This window comes from Melospiza melodia, unplaced genomic scaffold (genome assembly GCF_035770615.1).
Source record: "Melospiza melodia melodia isolate bMelMel2 unplaced genomic scaffold, bMelMel2.pri scaffold_61, whole genome shotgun sequence".
NCBI lineage: Eukaryota > Metazoa > Chordata > Aves > Passeriformes > Passerellidae > Melospiza > Melospiza melodia.
Genome location: NW_026948800.1, coordinates 667,110 through 678,717, shown reverse-complemented (window position 1 = coordinate 678,717; position 11,608 = coordinate 667,110). Strand labels below are relative to the sequence as shown.

Here is an 11,608-nt window from a genome sequence, read left to right as displayed (position 1 = left end):
AGGTCGCCACACCTTGAGAAGGCAACATCTGGTGCCAAAAACCCAGGACACAATCACCGCCCGGGGTTCAGGATCTCCTGGACGAGGGACTGGCCACTGCACAGCTGGCCTAGCGCAGCAGGAGGGATGCCCCCAGACCAGCGAGGAGCATGGACGCTATCGCGAAGGTCATAAGTCAGATCCACATGCAGTGGGGTATCGAGTGTAAGCTTAAGCATTTATGTCTCGCAGTGCCGAGACTGATTAAACTTGGGGCTATAGAAAGCCTGGTAGAAATTCTCCATCCGGAGATTTGAGATAATTGCACGAAGGCTCTGGCCGAGGAAACCATGTCCTCAGGCTCAGGGAAAGCCCTCAAATCGTGGGGCAGAATTATCCAGGCTCTGCAAAAAGCTCAGCAAGAGCAAGAAACCTGGAAAGCCACATAAACTTGTTTATTAGCCACGCCGCAGTGGGAGGTAGGGGCAGCGACGCAAACCGCAGAGGACTTTGACCCGGTCAGGCGCATGGACGTGTGAACTCCGGTACCCCCTCAGCGAACAGACTCACCATTGGCGGGGGGGCAGCGCGCGCGGACGTTTTGGCAGGGGCTAGAAGAGGAGACGCAGAATGGTGCTATAATATCAGACCCCGAAGCGGTTGATAAAAATGCACCCCCGCCATATGCGTTTGAAAATGGCGCCGAAGGGCGTGACCTCTGTAGGGCTGGAATGAAGACACGGGGAGTGGAAATGCAGAAGGCTCGCTGAACAGCGCAAGCGTGGGTGAGCGGGGAGGAGGGGCAGCCCCCGAGAAGGAGCCTAAGACCAATCAAAGCGCTCAATTTAAATTAGGTCCTTATAGGGCAAGGACCTCCCCCAGCTGGAGGTGGGGGCAGCCCAGGGGGAGGGAACGGCCCGACCCCCTACAAGAAGGGGTGGGGTTGGAGCCCGAGAAAATGGCTGAGCAGCCCGGAAATGTCCGGCCAGTCGACTTCTGGCTCGGACTCTGACTCGAGCAGGGACGGGCTCGAAAGGTGGTCGGAGGATTCCAACACCGACTCGGGCTGTAACAAAAAGGGAGCAGCAGCATACAAGACCACTAGCTGCAGTGCTTCTGTATGGGTTAAGGGGATATCAGAGAAAGATCAAACCCCGCTTACAGACTGGCGGAAAATAAAAATGGCTTGCGTGGAGTGGGCTCTGTCTGCCACACTGGTGTTCCCGGTCCGTGGGGGGGGGGCAGGCGGAAATCAAAGAACCTACTCCCCGGTAAACCCGAAAGACATGCAGGCAATTGTTAAAGCGGTTGCAGACAGGGGGATTAATTCTGCCATGGTTTCCACACTCATTGACAGCGTTTTTGGAGGCGATGATATGCTTTCCTTTGATATCAAACAGACTTGCAGACTGATTTTCGATGGGGTGGGGATGATGGTTTTTAAACAGGAATGGGAGTACAATTGTGTAAAGCAGCTAGCCTTAGTAACAGGGGCAGACCATCCACTGCACGGCTCCAGCATACAGAGGCTAATGGGCACAGACCCCACTATGATCACACCCCAGGCGCAGGCTGAGGGCCTGTGGGCCCATGAGGTTATGACAACAACCTGTGCTGCCCGAGAAGCCAGCCGTGTTGTTTCCAAAGTAATAGTGGAAATAGCTTTTTAGGGGACCATCGCCATGGTCCACTAAAAAGCAGAGTGAGAGTGAGAGCTTCACTCAGTTTGTGGACCGCCTTCAGGCAGCATTAGATTCCTCTGCATTACCCTCAGAGGTGAAGGGTCCTGTGCTAGCAGACTGCCTACGCCAGCAATGCAACTCAGCCACCAAGGACATTTTAAGATCACTGCCACCCAGGTCCAATGTTGCTGCTATGATCAACCATGTTGCAAAGGAAGAACACCTAGCTCCCATCCAAGCAGCAGTTCACACTGCAATAGCCAGTGTGATGGCATGCTTTAAGTGTGGCCAGGCAGGCCACGTGGCAGTAAACTGCCCCCAGTCGGACGCCCCCGCAACCCATACGCCCCACTACCAGGAAAGAGAGAGAGACTCCCGAGCAACCCGACATCACCTGAGAAGCTCGCACCATCAAAATCAAAGCGGCAACGGTATCTCTGTGTGATCTTGTTTCTAGGGCTAGCAGGCGGAGGACAGGCAGACACAAAACATTACCCTCACCAGCCATTCAGGTGGGTTCTATGCCATCTCTCAGGTGAGGGGGTCATCAAAGAAATTGTCACCGCCAACACCCCATCTTTTGAGTTCAGGCTAAAAGACATTTTTCCCTCGCATACAGGGCACCCCAAATTTGAAGAAGACAACATTATTTCAGACCTACTAGTGCCCTGCTTCCAACCCAGGAAAAAGTTACTGTTATTACCCAGGATATGGATATTGTAGATATTGGGGGTGTGAAACTATTGTGACAAGCAATAGATGGAAACCAGAACAGCCTGATAAGTTCCTGCAAATTAAGTATGCTTCCCACGACTGTCTCGAACCAAAATTTGACATGGATGGGTACGTGATTTTGCCCCAAGGCGGGAAACAGCACACCTGCACAGGCTATATAATGACAATCCTGCAGCCGAGCCATGATGGCTGGGCCATGGGCAAAGTGTGGACAGTGTTTGTTTATCTCTCTCGCCACATCTGGGTGAACATACAAATTATCAGATTCCTACCTCCAATATCCCAATCAGTCGGACCCAATCCGATTCTTGCAATGAGTAGACCCAGGAAGGGGATCGCAGCTAACGGTAGTTCTAGCCACAAAACACAGATGCTAAAACTTACCTCCTCCCCATCCAATCTCTTAGCCAAACCAACCCTCTCCAATCCATTCTTAAGCGTGTTAAATGCTATCTTCTTATCGTTAAACCAATCCAACCCAAACATCACAGAGTTAGGCTGGTTATGCTATGATGCACAACCCCCTTTTTACAAAGGTGTTGCCCTCAATCTCCCATTCATCTTCTCAAAGTCAGACAATCCACGCCAATGCAGATGGGACACCCCCTGAAGAGGCATAACCCTAAGTCAGGTTACGGGCCTAGGCAAATGCTTTGGGAATGCAACCTTGGCAAAGCAGATGGGCAACGTCTGCCGGGAATTCATCAAACTTAAGGGATGGAAGTTCCAGTGGGTGATCCCAGCTGCATTGGGAATGTGGGTCTGTCAACAATCCGGGGTAAGCCCATGTGTACCCCTTGACAAATTCGATCATTCTACTGACTTTTGTGTCCAAGTTTTAATTGTCCCCAGAGTCCTGTATCACCAGGAAGAAGAGTTGTACCACTTGTTCAAGGAACCCGACCGGCTCCACAAACGAGAAGTGGTAACAGGCATCACCATCGCAATGCTCCTCAGTTGAGGAGCTACCAGCGCTGCCACAGGCATCTCGGCCCTTGCAACACAACATCAAGGACTGGCACAATGCAGATGACTGTCAACGAGGACTTGCAGAGGATCGAGAAATGCATTTCTTCCCTAGAAAAATCCCTTTCCTCACTCTCAGAGGTTGTCCTCCAAAACAGGCGAGGACTGGACCTTTTGTTCATGCAGCAAGGAGGCCTGTGTGCCGCCTTGAAAGAGGAATGCTGCTTTTATGCGGACCACACCGGAGTCGTGAGAGACTCCATGGCCGAACTGAGAAACTGACTAAACCTAAGAAAAATGGACAGAGAAGCTCAACAGGGCTGGTTTGAGTCATGGTTCAACCGGTCCCCATGGCTCACCACCCTGATTTCTACCTTAATAGCCCCACTCGCTATAATCTTACTAACCCTAATCTTCGGGCCCTGCATATTAAACAAACTGGTGCTATTCGTTAAATGCGTTTAGAAACGGTTAACATTATGTTTGCCGAGCGCTGACAATTACTTTAAGGCGTGCCAGTTACTAACACACAATTTTATACCAATTTTACTAACCCATGAAATTTTGTAACCTCTACATTTTATAACTTTATACAATTTTTACTAATCATGAGGGAGGGGGGAAATGTGGAGAGTTAGGGATCTGCGTGCAGAAGAAATTGGGCTGTACGGTCAGTCAGGACATCCCCCCCCTGCAGTCAGACTTTTGCTCCGTACCTGGCCGCACCCAGCCGGACGTGAGCAGAAGGAAAATGACACTGACTGCCCAAGCTATAAAAACCCTTGTGACCCCTCAATAAACGCCATTTGCTGTCCACCACGTTGGTGTCAGGAGCATATGGACTGAGTGACCCTGGGGTTAGGGCCACCTTGCCGCACTAAGAACCAGGTCGCCACGCCTTGAGAAGGCAACAGGGTCAATGTGCTTTTCTTTCTTATGGGAAAAAAGCACCTTTCACATCCAGACACCCATGACCAAAGTTGGGAATCCACCTCCAGAATTCCCTATATCCAAGGATTTCTCCAACACAAAAGCTGCCAGGAGAGACAGGTCTGGCTGGCCTTGGTTTCTGAAGAGCTGTTTCTCATCTGCCTTTGAAACACTGGGGCTCTGTACTTTCCATCTTACTGAAAAGAACTCTTCTTCCTATCCTGGTGCCCATGGCCAAATCTGAGATTCCACCTTCAAAATTTCCTATATCGAAGGATTTCCCCGAGATGAAAGGTACCAGGAGAGAAAGGTCTGGCTGAGTTGGCCTCTCAGGAGCCTTCTCTCTCTGCTTCTGCCCCTGAAACACTTGGGCTCTGTGCTTTCCTTCCTGTGGAAAAAACCATCCTAGATATCATAGATATGTGCAGAAATGGCCAAAATTGGGATTCCACCTGCAAAATTCCCTATATCCAAGGGCTGCTTTCAGACCAAAGCTGCCAGGACAGAGAGCTCTGGCTGGCCTTGGCCTCTGATGGCTGCCTTTCATCTGGCCCTGAAACACCAGTGTTCCGTGCTTTCCTTCCTATGGAAAAAAACCGTCCTTCTTCTCCAGGCCAAAACTGGTATTCCACCTCTAAAATTCCCTATATCCAGAGATTGCTCCCAGACAAAATCTGCCAGCATCATCTAATCTGGCTGCCCTTGGCCTCGGGCGACTTCCCCTCATCTGCCCCTGGAACACTGGGGCTTGGTTGTTTCCTTCCTATGGACACCACTGGGACAGTGTGAGGACCTGGTGGAACCATGGAGACCATTGTGACACTTTGGGATACCATGGTGACACCGTGGGGCCTCATGGAACCAAGAGACCACCATGGCTCTGTGGGGCCTCATGGAACCATGGAGACCATTAGGACCCTTCAGGGCCTCATGTAACCACGGGGCCATTGTGACACCTCAGGGCCTCATGGAAGCAACGGAGCCACTGGGACATTTTGGGGCCTCATAGAACCAGGGGAACATGGAACAACTCTGTCTGATTTGGCCTCCCAGGGGGGACCTGACAGGTCTGGCAGATCTTGGAATGTCAAGGGCTGCCTCTCATCTGCCCATGAAACACTGGGGCTCAATGCTTTCCTTCCTATGGAAAGAACTGTCTCTCTTTTATGAACCCCATGGACAGAATTGGTATTCCCCATTAAAAATTTCCTGTATGCAAGGGTATTTGCAGAAGAAAAACCTGCCAGATCTGCCTGGCCTGGGCTTCTGGTGGTCACATCTCATCTTCCTTGGAAGCACCAGGGCTCTGTGCCTGCCTTCCTATGGAAAAGAACTGGCCTTGTCCAGGGGCCATGGCAAAAATTGGAATTTGGTTGCCAAAATTCCATCTATCCTGGGATTGCTCCCAGACAAAAGCTGGCCGGATAGACAGCTCTGCCTGGTCTTGGCCTCTGGTGATATTCTAAGACTATGAGCAGAATGTTTTCATCTGAAAACACCTTGGAGAGGGCGGAAAGATCTCGCAGGCTGGGATTTGCAGGCCTCAAGAACATAACTAATGTATGGAGGCTGATATGCCAGGGCTCACCTGTGAAGAGACTGAGGAGAGAACAGCAGTGTCCTGGAAGGGCTGGAAGAGTGGATTAGGAAACGGTTGAGCTTTTTCTTCATAATGGGAAGCAGCCAGATAGAGAAATTATACCACAAATGCAGAAGGGGAGACCAAGACTGGACATGAGGAGATGAGAATTTCCCTCCCAGGGAAGGTCTGTGGTGCAACACATCCTCCAGAAGGAGCCTAGGTCAGCCCCAGGCTTTGTGTGGGCAGGCAGGAGGCAGAGCTGTCAGCAAAGGAAGGGCCCAGCCAGGTGGGGCAGCCGGGGGATGCCGACAGCCTGCAGGGACAGAGGCGCAGGGCAGGGACACCGTGGGACAGCATGGGCTGCCCAGGGCACAGGGATGGGCAGCAGCTGCAAGACAGCCCTGCCAGAGCCAACTTGGGCAGCACTTTGGCCGTGGCTGCTGGGCCTGGGCCTGAGGCAGGAGCAGGAGACAAGTGACCCTTGCAGGCCTGGGGCCTCATTGCCTCCTTGTCCCTGCTCAGCAGCCTGGCAGGGGCCGCCCCATGCTCCTGCCCTTGGCATTGCACATCCCCACATGCCAGTGACCATCCCAGGAAGAGCCCTGAGCAAGGAGGGAGGGACAGGATCTGCCTGGCCAGGGGCTGGGGCTCAGGCCTGGGCCCTTTGCATTCCTCAAACACATCCAGCTTTGCTCAGCACCAGAAACACCTTTGCCTTGTTTGTCCCCAGCTGTCACCACTGCCTCCAGTGTTCTGCTCTAACTGGAACCTGGGGACACTTTCCCAGTCGTGTCTCTCCACAGAACCCATTACAACTTTTTTTAAGTTCAGTGTTTCAATTTAACTTTGAGTTCTTGAGAAGTTTTTTGAACACTCTCTCAGGGACTGAGTCTGATGTAAAAAACACCCAAGCCCCACGAGGCTCATTAAGGTCCTTGTGCTGTGTCTGTGCTGCTGAGCTTTAAAGGAACAGCTCTTCCCAGGGCCTGCTCCTCTCCCAGCCCAGCAGGGCTGAGGGCTCTCCCTGCAGGCACTGAGGGGACAGGAGCCAGGCAGAGACAGGCTGAAGGCAATCAGGATTTGGAAGACATTGAGCTGAGACTTCACTTGGGGAAAGATCTTCACAGCCCTGGGCATGGTGAGTGTGTGGGTACAGGGCAATTTCCCCTGTGCTCCTGGAGGGATCTCCTGAAGCCAGCACACCCCAGAGCCTCGGGGATGTGTCAGGAGGACTCTCCCAGTTTCTCTGTGGCACAGGAGCAGGAGGAGGATGTGCTGCAGAGCGGGGCTGCCCTGGGCACCGTCAGAGGGACAGGGCAGGACGGCTCCTACTGCCAGGGATGGCTGCAGGGGGTGAAGCTGGGGCTGCAGCCAGGGCAGGGCTGCCCAGGGCTGTCCTGCAGAGCAGCTCCTGCAGCCCTCAGGGCTCTTGGCCAGCCCAGGGCATGTGCCACCTGCCAGGGGCAGCTCTCAGCCTGCCTGGCAGCTCCCCGCGGATGCTGCAGGGGAGAAGTTGGAGGTTGAAGGAGACACCCCCATCAGGGCAGATTCCTCCTGCTGTGGAGATGGTGCTGCATGGCCAGGGATGCTCTCAGCTTTCTCCTGAAGGGAAGGGAAAGGGGCTGTCATCTTTGGCTGTGTCACTGAGACTCCTGCACTGTCACCCTGGGCATCAGCAGATGGGCCTCAGATCTCCCTCAGAAAGTGCCTCCTCAGCCTCCTCTCCCCACAGACAGCAGCAGCAGCTCCTTGGCTTGCAGCATCTCTGTTTGTCTGCCCTGCCCTTAAGACCCTGCTGCCAGGGAGATGCCCCTGGGCAGTGCCCTGTGCTGGGAGGGGTCTGCAGGGCAGAGCTGAGCCCCCAGGGCTGGGCTGGGCTCTGGCAGCACTGGCAGGGACAGGGCTTGGATAGAGAGAAACAGCTCCAAGTAGGCACAACTCCAGGCAGCAGAGAGCCAGGTCAGCCCTTGGTATCCCTCAATGTCCAGCTGCACAGGGAGAGAGAGAAGAGTTGGAAAGATTGATTTTGAAACTGGAGTCTTCAAAAAATGCCTCGTTATTTTTAAGTGCAGTTTTAAATGGTAGATCCTGTACCAGAGTGAGGGGAAATGAGCAAAGGGCACCTGTGTTGGACCAGCAGTTTTGAGTGCGCTGGGGCACAGGGAGCCCTGTTTTCCCTCTGGGCTCCCCAGTGTTCAGCCTGAGAGCAATGCTAAGAACAGGACTTCTGTCCCTTCTAAAAAACACACAGTTACTTTGTAGCCCAAAGCTCACTGAAAAAAAAAAATAAAAAGGTAGATGAAATTTCCCCAGAGAAAGAGAACCAATTTTTAGTGGTTGTGTAAGAAAATAGCATAGCATTGAGTGAAGGTATTTTGTCCAAATTGTCAATATTGTCTTTGACTAGCTCAAAATGTCCAGAATCAAGAAATGTCCAACAGCAGCTCCATCAGGCACTTCCTCCTGCTGGCATTGGCAGACACGCGGCAGCTGCAGCTCCTGCATTTCTGCCTCTTGCTGGGCATCTCCCTGGCCGCCCTCCTGGGCAACGGCCTCATCATCAGCGCCATAGCCTGCGGCCACCACCTGCACACGCCCATGTTCTTCTTCCTGCTCAACCTGGCCCTCAGCGACCTGGGCTCCATCTTCACCACTCTCCCCAAAGCCATGCACAATTCCCTCTGGGACACCAGGGATGTGTCCTACACAGGATGCGCTGCCCAAGTATTTCTGCTCATCTTCTTCTTTGGAGCAGAGTATTTCCTCCTGACCATCATGTGCTATGACCGCTACGTGTCCATCTGCAAACCCCTGCACTATGGGACCCTTGTGGGCAGTAGAGCTTGTGCCCACATGGCAGCAGCTGCCTGGGCCAGTGCCTTTCTCAATGCTCTCATGCACACGGCCAATGCATTTTCCCTGCCCCTGTGCCATGGCAATGCCCTGGGCCAGTTCTTCTGTGATGTGCCCCCAGTCCTCAAGCTCTCCTGCTCACACACCAGCGCCCTCCGAAAGCTGGGACTCAGTGCAGTTAGTGCCTGTTCAGCATTTGGCTGTTTTGTGTTCATTGTTTTCTCCTACGTGCAGATCTTCAGGGCTGTGCTGAGGATCCCCTCTGAGCAGGGACGGCACAAAGCCTTTTCCACCTGCCTCCCTCACCTGGCTGTGCTCTCCCTGTTCCTCAGCACTACAGCGTTTGCCTACCTGAAGCCCCTCTCTATCTCCTCCCCATCCCTGGATCTGGCCCTGTCAGTTCTGTACTCGGTGGTGCCTCCAGTACTTAACCCCCTCATCTACAGCCTGAGAAACCAGGAGCTCAAGGCTGCAGTGTGGACACTGATGAGTGGACCATTTAGGAAACATTAAACTGGTTGCCAATATCTGCATATGTCTTGAAATAAAAGTAATGTTTGATACTTCTTGTTGGATTGGTTATTTTTTTTGTTCTGTTTTCATTTATTAATATTCTCCCTAAACCAAGGCCATTTTTTCTGCAATTTCTTATTTTGCTTCTCCAAAATTCACTGTGGCCTCAGACTGTGTCAATAAGGAGCTGGTCTCTTGGTGGCTTTAAAGGAGATAAAGGATCTCCCAGTAGAGTTTTCATGGGAGATCCCCTTATATTTCCTTCTCTGGAGCAGCAGCAGCAATGTCTGTGTGCAGAGCTGGGGGCAGATCAGTGCTGGCCCAGCAGCTGTGCCCAGCAGCAGCAGCAGCACTTGGTGTTGCCAGTGCTGCTGCCGTGGCCCTGCCCCACTGCCCTCCTGGCCCTGGTGTTGCTGTAGGGCCTGAGTGTTCTCGAGGCTGGGCACAGTCCTGGGGTTGGCAGTGCCGGGGCTGCAGCAGGGACAGGCCATGGGCACTGCTGGGCAGCGCTGACAACTCAGCCCGGGCCCTGGGGACTCCAGGCTCCTTGCCCAGGCTGTCTCAAGAACACACCCAGGCCAATGCTCAGCACATAAAAGTCCCATGAGCAGCCCATTGCTGTTGGTGTGGAGACATGATCCAGAAGCACAAATGCCATCAGCCTCTGGGGCCAGCAAGGGCTGGGGGACACCAGGGAAACCACTCAGCTTTGTCCTGGCCTCTGCAGTCAGCCAGAAAGTTTGTTCCCATCAGCTGGGAGTTTGCTGTCCCACTGCAGACGCTGTTGCTCAGAGCCAGGGCTGTCTGGCAGCCACTCCCAAACTGCCCTGAGCATTTCCTTGGCTTCATCTTTGCTTTCTTTACTCTTCCTTGGTCCAGAATTCTTCCCATTGCCCACCCCTGTTCCCTCCCCTGCAAACATCCCATCCCTCTTTGCCCTTTCCTCTCTGGCCCCACTCCCCATTGCAGTTCCTGACTTGGCACCATGGGAACGTCCCTTGGGCAGCAGGATCACCCTATAAGTGCTGCAGGAATTGTCTGCAGGCTCCTGCACTGCCTGGTGCTGCTCCCTTGCCAGAGGCACCCCAGGCCAGGGGGGCACATCTGGGCTGCGGTGTCTGCCTCTGGGGCTCCCTGTTCTGGGCAGTGAGGAGGAGCTGCAGAGACTCTGCAGGACTGACAGGATGGGCTTTGGGTCTGGCAGGAGAAGCTGAGGGACCTGGGCTGCTGGAGCTTCTCAAGATGAGGCCCAGGGCTCATCCCAGTTCATGCTCCAAGGGTGGTTTCAGAGAATCCCAGAGTCAGCAAGGTGGGAAAAGACCTTGGAGATCATCAAGTCCAACCTGTGCCCCGACACTTCCTTGTCGCCCCTGGGCCTCCTCTTCTCAGGGATAAACAACCCCAGCTCCCTCAGCCACTCCTCAAAACTCTTGTGTTCCAGACCCCTCCCCAACCTTGTTGGCCTTCTCTGGAAATGCTCCAGCCCCTCCATGTCCTTCCTAAATTGGGGGCCAGAACTGGACACAGCATTTAAGGGGCTGCCCAACCAGTGCTGAGCACAGGGGAAGAATCCCTGGCCTGCTCCTGCTGGCCACACCATTCCTGATCCATAGGAGTTACAGGCATGGGATGAGGGAAATGGTGGGGAGGAGGTGTGGAAAAAGTCTGTTTGACTGTCAGCCATGAAGGGTCTTGATTTTCATACATGTTCAGGATGCATTAGAAGGTTCTGGGGGTTAATACCAACTGGACATTGCTGATATCAATCCATAAATCCATAAACAGGAAAAGAAAACAGGACAAAACAGTTCTGGTTTTTGTTGTTTTTTTTTTTTTTTTTTTTCTCAATATAGCAGTTTCACTTTTAATACACTTGTGAATTAACAACAGAAATATTGAAAACTTAGATTTTTTCCGTGGGGCTTGTATTATTCTAGTGTTTTGAGCAAATGTTTATGAGCTTTTCTCACTGAATTCCTAAAATGAAGTGCTGAAGAAAGAAGAAGCCTCTGGAGGAGTAAAATCCAAGTGGCTGAGGATCCATCCCCATCCGAGCAGCAATGAACAGAAATGGGCACAGCTTTGTGGCTGCTCCAGCTTTGGCATGGGCCCTGGGCCTGGAGCAGGAGCAGCTCTTGAGGGCCCCAAGGCCGCGGCTCTTGTGCTGCCCTGGGCAGATGGGATGGCAGCAGGGGCTGCAGAGATCTCAGCACCTCAGGCAGAGGGGAGCAGGGCAGCCAGGGAGCCTCCTCTGGCTTTGGCCAAGCACCTTCCCCCATGGCTGGAGCTGAGTCCTGTGGCAGCTGCAGCTGCTGCTGTGCCCTTGCCAGGGGCTGAGGCCGTGGGGCAGTGCCCAGAGCAGCCTGGC

At 53.1% G+C, this 11,608-nt stretch overlaps 1 protein-coding gene across 1 annotated transcript; it reads left to right on the top strand.

Annotated features, from left to right (window-relative positions):
- The first annotated feature begins 956 nt into the window (after nt 1–956).
- On the top strand, nt 957–9,878 carry LOC134413910 (olfactory receptor 4E2-like). The gene is made up of 4 exons (XM_063147929.1): nt 957–1,089; nt 8,585–8,703; nt 9,127–9,195; nt 9,852–9,878. Exons 1-4 carry the CDS (start codon nt 957–959, stop codon nt 9,876–9,878), a joined length of 348 nt encoding a protein of 115 aa, XP_063003999.1.
- The last annotated feature ends 1,730 nt before the right edge of the window (nt 9,879–11,608 follow it).

Excerpts from the sequence above, each read along its gene's own strand:
- LOC134413910 (XM_063147929.1), top strand. The coding sequence starts at position 957 with ATGTCCGGCCAGTCGACTTCTGGCTCGGACTCTGACTCGAGCAGGGAC. Across the intron at positions 1,090-8,584 it reads ATACAAGACCACTAGCTGCA|GATGCGCTGCCCAAGTATTT; the intron begins GTGCTTCTGTAT and ends TGTCCTACACAG. Across the intron at positions 8,704-9,126 it reads CCCTGCACTATGGGACCCTT|GTTCTGTACTCGGTGGTGCC; the intron begins GTGGGCAGTAGA and ends CTGGCCCTGTCA.